Below are 11,165 nucleotides of genomic sequence, written 5' to 3' on the forward strand. Positions count from 1 at the left end.
AAAGTAGACAGGTCTTTAAATTACAGAGATGATCCTCCCGAGGCCTGGTGTTTAGAAGTGAAATGAGTCTCTGATCTGATAAAGATAGGATGACAAAGAAAGTGACTCTGTGATTTAAAATGAACTGGTTGCATTTTCTATTATGGGAACATGCAGTACATACATTTACTTTTCTAATGAGGCAGGTTGGTAAGCAGCAACACAGCTTGAAAAGTAAAGGTTAATGTCCTGAAGACAACTGATAAGAGTGTAACCAATATACTGTGCACATGTTGGAAAAGCTAAACTACATGTAACTCATCTATATTACCTGCATTTCTGTAATGGCTTATGACACAATTCATTCCAGTTATAGCCATGAGAAAGCATCTGGAATAAAAATGAAATAAGTGCATATGCATCAATATTTATTACATTTATTTGATTAACTTGTCAGTAACATGAACTTATCACAATAGTGTACCACTTCTTAAATGGCTATTTTACTAAATATAGCTACATGTTAATTGAATATGGTCCCTTATTCTTGAAGTAGATTGACCAATATAAGATGGTTTTAAATTCTACACCTCATTGGGATTTACAATCTAATGAACCTTCAAGGTGTGTATTTTTGTGTGGGTGACAGAGAGGGGAGAATGTGATGTGGGGTAACCTGTTGTAATTGTAGCTAATTGACAAGAAAATAAAAAAGGAGAAAAGAAGGTTGATGAATTATCAGTGCTGACAATCTTTCTTTCAGAGAACAACTTCCAGCAGTCAGACATGAGCTTTACCCCTCAGCAAATCAGAGGAATTAAATGATGCACTTGAACCGCACACTGTCTCTTGAAAAGCGCTTCTAAACTTTAAGGCCTATTTGAGGTTTATGTAAATAAACTAAAGAAACATGCACATGTTTACGTCAGATAGATGAATGCAATGAGACTTGTTACGTGGTATCTAAAGACAGTTTCCTGGTGTAATCTAAAAATGAAATGGAAACAATAAACACATTTTATTTGGAATAAAGTCAGCAGTAATCTCAGGCAGTGTCATGGCTAGAGCCCAACCTGGGCAGATGCAGATGCTGCACGGCATAAAATAATTATCTTTGACAACAGGAGTACTCCACAGTCCATCTACTTTAGTGTGTATCTGTGAACAGGTTGATAAAAACAGGCTTAAATTGAATTAATTGCAATAAGAACCAGTCTGAATTACTATACATCATAAAAAGTAAGGGGATGTAAAAAAAAAAGAAAATGTAATTTGTATCTAAGCGGCAACCCAGCGTTAGAAAATCTAACTGTGTATGTTCAAGCACTGGGTAGCAATGCAAAATGTCCAACAAGGACATATTCATTTCCCCCCTCTCACGTGACACTGGCACATCAACAATGCTGTTTATCTCATCTGTTTAATGGTCGGAAGCCGGGCTGTGATCTCTCAGGAATGTGAGCGCCCATGCACAGTAGCATTCAGCTGTCAGCCAGAACTGACTATGATTGGCTTAAAAAATTACAGTGTTTTTTTGCTTTCCTTTGGCCTTAATTGTGACTTCCATTTAAGGTCTTTTTTTTTTCCTGTTCTTTGTCTTTGAACTTGGGATTGATTTAGATTCAGGGACAACTTAAATTTAAATAAAGACACATTTACATTTTTTAATACATTCAGTGTGTTACTTTATTGTATATATATTTATTTTTTTTCTATATATATATATATATATTTTTTTTTTTTTTTTTCTAGTATGAAAACATAAAGATTAGATAAAAAATTATCAATTAAAAAAAAGACACGATGTCTGACATTACTGGCTTTAATAATAAAGTAATTGAAAAGTTTGCCACGATAAGACATTGCAGAGCAAACCTTTTGTATCGCTTCCAACAAGAAACAGATCTGGACACTGAGGCTGGCTCCCTGGACCTCACCCCTTACCTGCATCTGAGGTGTGAACATCCAAAAATTTTGGGCACCAGCCGCCACTGGACACACTGCAAATTAGCCCAGTGACAGGCAAAAATTGTGGGTTATTTTCCTTGTAAAATAGTAAAATAGCTAATGAATATGTGTTATACTCGAATGAAGAAAAACTCACCACCCATACCCAGGAGACCTTATAAAAACAATCTAGTTACCTAACATTTACTGAATGCAGTTTATTATCACACCTTAACATTTCTCTGTGCAGAACATAAAGAATACTGCTTGTGCGGAGAAAGCTTTTCAGAAATAAAACGGTGAGCTGAACAAGTATAAAGGCAGAGAAAAAGGGTCCTTAATGCAATTTGGATTTTCTACCCTAATTCACTACACATTTAACTGTCTTGTTATTCACACTCTCGTTGCGTGTGGATTTAACTCCAGTGCTTTTCATTTGTCTAGCCCTCCTGAGATAGAAGACCCGTCAGTTGACTCACCAGACCCACAGCCTCAAGAATGGTTTGCAAGATACTTCACGTTCTGATACTATGGATGGGCTTTTGGACTCTGGTGTGTAGGACTTTGAAAGAGCATGCCAAGACAAATATCTGTACTTCTATACACATCATGATTTATGTTTATTAATTCACTGTGAATGGATTACTTGTTTGTACCGTGACAATACATCTTTTTGACTTTTATGCAATTTCTGAAGTCGTGCATATGCTACTAAATATTATTTGTCTAATGATACTGTCTTTTATCTGTACCTTATTTTAGAATGGCACAGTATTGAAAGTTTGTTAAAGCTGCATAATAGATTTTGGTAGAACTCAATTGTTTGTATGGTTGTCTGAACATGGATATAACAGTGTCTCACCAATTTTAAAATATTATATTTATATAATATATTTATATAATAGTCGTGAATGCAAATAAATTATAATTGTGAGATTTGTCCAGTCATGTTGAGTTCATTTCTCTGTAATAATATATTATTATTTTCACAATGTGTAACACTGCTTATCCAAGGTGTAAATGAAGTGGCAGCAAACACTAAAAGGAATGTTCTTTGTGCTGCCATCACAATCTTTCATTACTTTGTCCAGGTCTGTACAGAAACACACAAAAATAGAAATCCAGTACAGAGAAGATTGGGATTCTTTTCCTCACATTTTTTTGTTGTTTTTTTGTGCTGATGAAAGGTGAGGGACAAAGTTACAATCAGGCAGCATGAGAGCTGCCCCTCATAGATCTGTAAGTCCTCCTCTACCTTGATCTGAATACCCCCTGCCATTCAATCCTGTGCCTCTCTCAAGAAGAGACTGACAATTGTGTTAAAAATAGTGCCATTTTATTGATGTGGAAAAACACCCACTGAAGTCAAAGCTAAGAGCAACCTTACACCTGTGACCCTAACCAGATTCAGATCCAAGGTGAAAGACAAGAAGCTTTCAGCACTACCTAGCAAATAATGACAAATGTTCTGAAAGATTTTTTTTTTTTTAAATGACCAAAGTCATTCTTATGGATTTTCACATTTCCCGCATATTTTATTTATTTATTTATTTATTTATTTTATTTATGAAAGGGTCCCCATCTTTTACTATTTAATCAAGTATATTGTTTAATAATTAAAAATTTTTTTTTTTGGGTGAAGTTTTATCAAAATTTTATATATATATATATATATATATATATATATATATATATATATATATATATATATATATATATAATATATATATATATATATACATACACAATTGTATGTGTTAACATTAAAGGCAGACTCCACCGTCGATCAATAGAAAAATAAAATAATCAAATACAATCGGTAGAAGCTTCTACGGACGAAGTCCGAGTTTGTCTGCAGACATTCACCACTGAACTGCGACGCCGGGCCCCCGGGGGGCCGGGGGGCCGGGGGGGCCCCCCCCAGCTCGAGATGTCTGGGAATTTAGAAAATCGGGTTGTTTAAAAACAGGGGTCTTTAAAAAAAATGAAATAGTTTTCACACTACATATTTTAAGATATATACCATAAGCATTAGCAGAATGCCAGTTTATAAACTTGGCTTTGACGAGTTTGTACTTTTTAAATGTGTCAACCCAATTGAATGGTGTTTGTTTTCTCTTCCTCTTTGCTTACGCCAACCCCCCCACCTGAAAATGTGCGTGTGAGACCGGCGGCAGATGCAAATTATGTAATGTCAATGAAGGTTTAGACAGAGATCGATTTTTATAACATCAAAGAAGTAATAATCAGGTCCCGTGGAATGTATCGAACCTAAACGAATCTGGTAAGTTATAAAGCACAACGAGAGCACTATTGTGTTTGGAGAGCCTACAGTGTGGTGTTTTGTACAACTGGGTGTGCTTTACATAGGTATATACACTGCTGTGCAAAAGTTTTAGACATGTTGCATTGTTCTACTCTGATGCATTATGAGCATCAACAGTTTACTCAAAGCTTCCACTAGTGTTTTCTACTATTATAACAACCCTGACTTGCATAAAGAAGGAAACACATTGAGTGAAATAGCTTGCATCACTTGATATTCAAGGTGTGGTATCCAAAGCATAATCAACAAGTACAGAGAAACATCATCTGTAATTGACAAACCCAGGACTGGAAGACCCAAAAAGCTGTCTAACAAGGATGAGCAATACTTGAGAATAATAGCTTTAAGGAACAGAAAGAAGACAAGCATTAAATTGACAACAGAACTGGCAGGAGGCACAGATGTCCTTGTCCATCAAATCAACAGTACAAAGGTCACTCTTGAAATCAAGACTAAAAAGATGTGTTGCAGTAAGAATACCTCTGTTAAGAAATAGGGGAATAAGACTAAAAGGCTAAAATATGCACAAGAACACAGAAATTGACCATGGAACAATGGTCAAAGTTGCTTTGGACTGTTGACTGATGGATGACAACACCTGTGCCTTCTGCCAGTTCTGTTGTCAATTCAACGCTTGCCTTCTTTCTATTCCTTGAGGATATTATCTTCAAGTATTGCTCATCCTTGTTAGACAGCTTTTTGGGTCTTCCAGTCCTGGGATTGTCAATGCTTTTAAATTCAGACCAGTGCCTTCATAGGGCAGGTGTTTGAATCATATGTGATAGAACATCACAAAAGTAATGTCCTCCATATGCTACGGGTACCAGATGAAAGTGCATACTGTGCAGTTGTGATGAATTCCATGAGACCAGCATGGAGGTTGGAGAATACTTCAATGTGTTTCCTAATGAAGTGCTCCCTGGGCTTGACATAATTTACACAAGTGACATCTGTATTAAAATGAAACGGACATCACATTTGGACAGACTGCTCTCGTAGCAATACTGATAACTAAATAACTTACCTTTTAAATCACTGAAATAGGAAACCTTATTACAAACTTTTTCAGACAAAATGACAGTAAACTGACTTGCATGCACTGGTAGTTGTACAAAAAGACCTTCATTGTTGTAAACCCCTGTGTCAATGAGATGGATGCTGTGGCTTGGTTTACACTGAAGTCCTGGGGTAGAAGTCAGCACATTTAATTTAAAGTCATTGTAGAGGCATTTGAGATATAAAAAATAAAAATATACATCCACAAGCATGTATCATGCAGGCTGGAAATATTATTTAAACTTCACCAACCATGTAGAGGTCAAAGAGTCCCTTCGGTGAATCTTGCAGCGTACTGTTCTAGGAATGGAAAGCATATAAAAGAAGACTTTTTGACAATTCCAACTTAGCTTTAAGCCTTTGGAATTAAGTGTTGTGTGATCCTGAGGTTAAAGCTAGATGGCACAGAACTGATTATATTCTAATCAGGTCAGGTCTCTTTCAGGTTTGTACTTCTTCGTGTGCTGTTTAATTGTGTAATAGAACCCTGATGTTATCTAAAGAACAGCTTATCCAATTGTCATGAAATTATTTATTTAGCATACGTTATTTAGAGTCTGTGAGTCTGTTTATTCATACATGTGTAACTATATCTAGAGAATCACTTGCCAAATTAGGATTTAACATTTTATTGCTAATTCTTATTCTTGTTCTCTTCACACTGTTGTATTTCATGGTCATCAACATTTTCATCATACTAGTGGCTCTACATTTTGAATTAGCAGCATTAAGTCCTTCACCAAGCCTCACTGAATCGGCAGGGAGCTGTCCCTCACAGTACGTCTTTGTCTTCCAAAGCCTAGATGCTAATCCACCACCTGTAGTTTGTGTATGTAGCTAAAATTTGAAGCAAGATTTGATTTCTGTCTTGCCTTCTTTTTCACCGATTTGCCCTGAGCTGACGAGGGAGCACATACCTAAATCCAGACTTATAGGACACTTCCTGCCCGTCCCTGGCACAGTCATACGCGCCGGCATGGCGAAGGTGCTGGAGTTTGAGCGGGACTACATGTGTAACAAGTGCAAGCATGTCCTCCAAATTCGCCTGCCTGTCAGCAAGCTCTTCCACATCTGCCAGCTGCAGGGACTACCAGGAAGTCAAGATTCAAGAGCAGGTGAATGTAGGCAAACTGTAGCATACATAGACAGGACTGGAGGGCTGAGAACCCACATTAAATGATTTGATACACTCCAGCAGTGCATTGTCTCCACCCGGTGGTGACAAACAGCTAATAGACCAAAAAGGCATTTTTACATTGTAAGTTAAATCATTCAGGCTTGTATGTTCTGTTATGCTAAACTGTTGCCATTGAAAATGTGAAAGCTTACACTGCATCTGTTCTGCTGTATTATTCCAGTGCACAGTTTCAGAGTCTCTGGGAAGGATTCCACGGTCTGTGATGGCAGCAGTGGAAGATGATTTAGTGGATAATTGCAAATCTGCTAAACTATCAGTTTTTGTTAAAGCTTGGTGATTATTTTCTAAAACATGAATCATCTGTGACAAGTGGAATCACTTTGCTATTGGCTTTCCTTAAGATTCCAAATCAGCATATCCTGTGAAAAACAGGCAGTCAAACACAGCAACCTGTCGCCAATTGAGCGAAGTCAGACCTGGAGAAGAAGTTAACTGCCTTGCTTTTGTATTAAAAACCTGGACCTTAAAACCCAAAGCGCTTGACATATGATAGTTATAACTAGCAGACACATGTCGTGTTCATGGAGATGGCAGCCTCCCACACTAGTATTAAAAAATGTGTTCTGATTAATCCACTTTGAAGTCTGTTATTTCCTTACACGCCGGATGCATCCTGTGGTTATTGTTTTATAAACTTTCTCAAAAAGGTGTATAAAGGAAGTTTCTGCTACCCTCCCAACCAGTGGAAACATTAAAGGATCACAACACTTTACTGTATATGGCTGTATATAAATACATGTGTAATCTAATCTATAATCCAAGAGTGATGGGTATTTTGGCTAATACATTGCTTAATTCAAGTCTGTTTTTTACTGTCTCGTTTTCAATGAGGTGTTTAATAATACGATAGTATAATTATATGCAGGCTTCCAAATTCTCGAAGTGATGCTATGAATTGTAAAAGAAAAACACATTTACATGCTCCCTTTTTTTTATCAAGAAATAATACATTTTTTGGTTTCTATCATTTGGAATTAGGAATTTAATCAGTTATTCTGTTACAGTCTGTATTTATGTAATAATTTAAAGTTGCCATAGCAGGCATCTGTTTGAGGTGTACGGCCACAAGCGTTTTCACCCTGTAGAAAGAAATTGTTGATCAGAGGCCAACCTCATTATTGTATGGCATTGTGCGGCAGAGATGGAAGTCCCTCAATCAAAATGCCCGCTGTGAACTGGAGATAGTTTTAAAAGCCAACTTCATTGAAGTTAATAATGAACAGCCTACAGGCGTTGTTATTCATGAGGAAGTCTGGAAAGAATCTGAAGACTTCTGGCAGAAATACAAAACTAATCCCTTAGCAGGTATTTATATGCTTTTTAAAATTACACTGTGAACACTCATTTTGTGCTTCTACTCTAGCTCAGTTTGATAGCGGTCTGTATGTCTATACTTGTATTACACAACAAATAGCACCATTATCCAAATGATATTTCCATGTTCCTCGGGAGAGAAACTGCTGAAGATGGACAAATCAGAAATTCACTCCACGGCGTTTAATTCCACAAGAGAGAAGCATCTTGCCCATACATTTATGTTTGTGTGAAAGTTCAGCTATTGCCAATAGCTTAGCATCACCCAGAATTTTTGGATTGAGACATAATTTAAAAAAAAACTAAAACGTAATTTGGATCTTTTATTTAACATCATGTAATCAAAGAAACTACAAAAGTAAACCTATTGCAAAAGTCTACTGGAAGCCATTATAGTTGTACAGTATTTTATGTTCGTTTTCAAAATGTAGCATTTGTGTTCGTTTTTTGTTAAGTATGTGGAAAACTACAAAGCGCCATGTAATTCAATATGTTATTGTAACATTATGCAGCAGGTTTCATTTTACTTTTTGAAAAAGTTAGTTAATTATACAGGGTGTTGCAAAACTTTTGGCCAGTTTTTGTCAGCTTAGCTGCAGTCTCACAATTTCATGCATTTCCCCCATCTTAAAGAAGCAATGAACTGCTCTGATGCCAACGTGACAGAGTGTGATGCATCCGTTCTCACAGGCATGCTCACTGGACTGGCGGAGCGTTTTTTAAAACGGTTTTCATCACTGAATGAGCTGCAGCCATTCATGTCATTGCTTACAAACTGGTCCGGATTTGACTTTGCTAACAGTGGAACTGTGTGCCAGAGGCTTGAGCTTGACAAGAGACTCTTTGAGGAGGAACTCCTTCACATGCGTGTACTGGATGAAGACGTTATCAACCAGCTAAAGAAAGAGGGCATTCCCCAACTACGGCAAACCTTTCCAGGCCCTGTTCTCCGTTCTCTTTGTTGCCAGTTTTTGGTTCAACCTATACATGTGAATGTCATAGTGTTGTCAGGAGGTGTACAAAGAATTGATGCATCTGGAACTCAGAGGACAGTATTTTTAGTGCTTTCATTTTTTATGGTCCTTCAGTCTCCATAACTAACTCGATTTACCCAAGATTAATGTGCTGCTAGTGTACCTAGCTAAAGGGATGGGGTGACTTTTGCACTAAGATTGAAATGAGACTCCCATGTCCTATCTAGTGGCAGATTTTTGTGAAAATATGCCTAACTTATTACTAATGCTTGCAGCAGATGTGATAAGTCAAACTGCTACGCAATGTTCATCTTTGTTCTCTCAGTATTCCAATCACATGCAATACTCTCTTAGAATTTAAGTAAACCTGTTACAAGTCGATCTTTACAAGAACATTCACATTTCTTTTACAGGTGAGTCCCACCTTTTACCAGTAGGGGCCCCCGGGACTGGAATGTTTTTTAAATATGCTGCAAAGATTACTCCTCGATCAGTCCTTACCGCTGGCATCAGATCCACAAGTGCAGGTACTTCTGTTAGCCCAGGTCTTGCAGCTGTGTGTTTTCAAGTACTGACTGGATCCAACTAAACTAAGCATTTTGCATACCATTGTTTTATTGTGCATTCAGAAACCCCTCTAGGTGAGTCACATTTATGGTGTCTTCACGCGAGCAGTACTCTGGTTACTAACCATGCAAGACTCTGCCAAGCTATTCTGTTTACAGCTGATAATGCAACCAAAAAACACTGAAAGGTCTGATTAGAACTACAACCAAACATATCATTTTGATCTAAATCAAGTGGGAATCAGATTCATATGCTCCAGCATCTGCACCAAGAAATTAATCTCAGATAATAATGAAATTATTACTTTTAAATGACTATTCATAGTTAGGTTTTGTTTCATTTAGTTCACAAGTACTGCTCCCTATATTGTCATGCTCAAGTCTTTTCAGGGTTTATTGATACTGCAGAGAAGGACTCTGGAGAATGGAATTTGGAGGCTGGTGCTTTGGTGCTTTGGAGGACTGTGTTGTATTGTTGAGTTCAACAGCATCAAGGAATACGACAGGACCAGCATTCACGAAACCGTTTGATATGATATAAATGTCATACCCAGATTTTTTGCCACTTGCTGCTGCGACATTGCTTTTACAGTCAGAACAGATAGAAAATTTGTAAAAACAACTTATTACCTGTTACTTTTTTTTTCTCTCTTTATTATAGTGTGCTAAACACAAGCTAAACACAACACAATAAGCTAAACACAAGGACCACCATTTTGGCAGCAACTAACCCCAGTATGTCTATTTGTAAATGTAGCCCTCGTCAGCCCACTGCTGAGTCGTTTTTACTTGGCCCTTGTGCTGCTGGCCACTAAGAATGAGGAGTGGGATCATCTCCTCCTTTATAGTGGAAAACAAAGGTAGCCAAGGCTATCCTAATTTGATATTATCAGCTTCCACAGCAGAGTGAAATGCTGCCAGAACCACTATTTGCATGCTAGAAAGATGCTGAGCACAAAGTGAGATTTATTTTAAGTTCCACCAGAAGTTGTAAAGTGTTCAAATGCCTGCATGAATGTTCTTTATCATAAACCTGGCCAGAAGCATACCTGCATTGTTCTTTCAATCACAGAATGTTCAATGTCCCTGAACTTCAGCCTTGAATGAGCTGGAATCAAAACAAGTGAAGTTACTTATAGGTTAGAGATCCACAGTAGACCCAGTAATATCAACCACACGGCTCAGTAGTTTCTCAATAGTTCAGCCAAAGGGGACATCAAGGATTTAGACTGATGCCCTCCAGCCTCCAGCATCTTCAAGAAGTAACAGCATTGGTAGAGAGAACAAAGTGAATTGGAGGTATTATAACGTATAAAACATGCTTTAAGAGGATTTTGTTTTGATTCCAGCTCATTCAAGGCTGATGTTCAGGGACATTGTGACAGTGGAAGATGCCATAATTTTTGTTTGTCACTGCAGGTATGCTTCTGACCTTGTATATGATAAAGAGCGGTCTTAATTAATGTAGTGTTCTACGTGTTGCTGCTATTTCAATGACTTGCATCTATTCATTAATTAATTTTTTTTTTTAATTGGGGTGTTTTTACTTCCTTTACACACCGTCTCACCCTGAGTAACACAACTCTTATTTGCATGTACATAACACAAAGAAAACGTGTCCCAAATATGTTTGTTCGATGTAACCAATACAGTGTGGATAGTAGGAGTTCTACTGTATGTATTTACCTTTACATCTCAATTTAGTGTATACATTTCTTTTTTTTTCTCTATAAATGATTACTATGCAAACTCTATGTCATCTCTGTTTGTATTTTAATTGAGGGAGGTGCTCTTCTTATTGTGGG

General features: G+C 37.3%; 1 protein-coding gene and 1 pseudogene across 3 annotated transcripts in view; both read left to right on the forward strand.

Moving 5' to 3' along the window:
- The window catches only part of LOC121316170 (protein FAM184A-like), a 70,554-nt gene extending 67,730 nt beyond the window's left edge, over window positions 1–2,824 (forward strand). For 2 of the 3 annotated variants that reach the window (XM_041251032.1, XM_041251033.1), the window contains one exon: window positions 2,371–2,824. In XM_041251032.1, coding sequence (XP_041106966.1) covers window positions 2,371–2,452 — 82 coding nt within the window. In that variant the 3' untranslated portion in view covers window positions 2,453–2,824. The remainder of the gene's footprint in view (window positions 1–2,370) is intronic. The other variant, XM_041251034.1, reaches the window with a different exon arrangement.
- Window positions 2,825–6,152: 3,328 nt separating this feature from the next.
- LOC121316434 lies at window positions 6,153–10,270 on the forward strand (annotated as a pseudogene).
- Window positions 10,271–11,165: the final 895 nt, after the last annotated feature.

Source organism: Polyodon spathula, chromosome 5 (genome assembly GCF_017654505.1).
Source record: "Polyodon spathula isolate WHYD16114869_AA chromosome 5, ASM1765450v1, whole genome shotgun sequence".
NCBI classification, from domain to species: Eukaryota; Metazoa; Chordata; class Actinopteri; order Acipenseriformes; family Polyodontidae; genus Polyodon; species Polyodon spathula.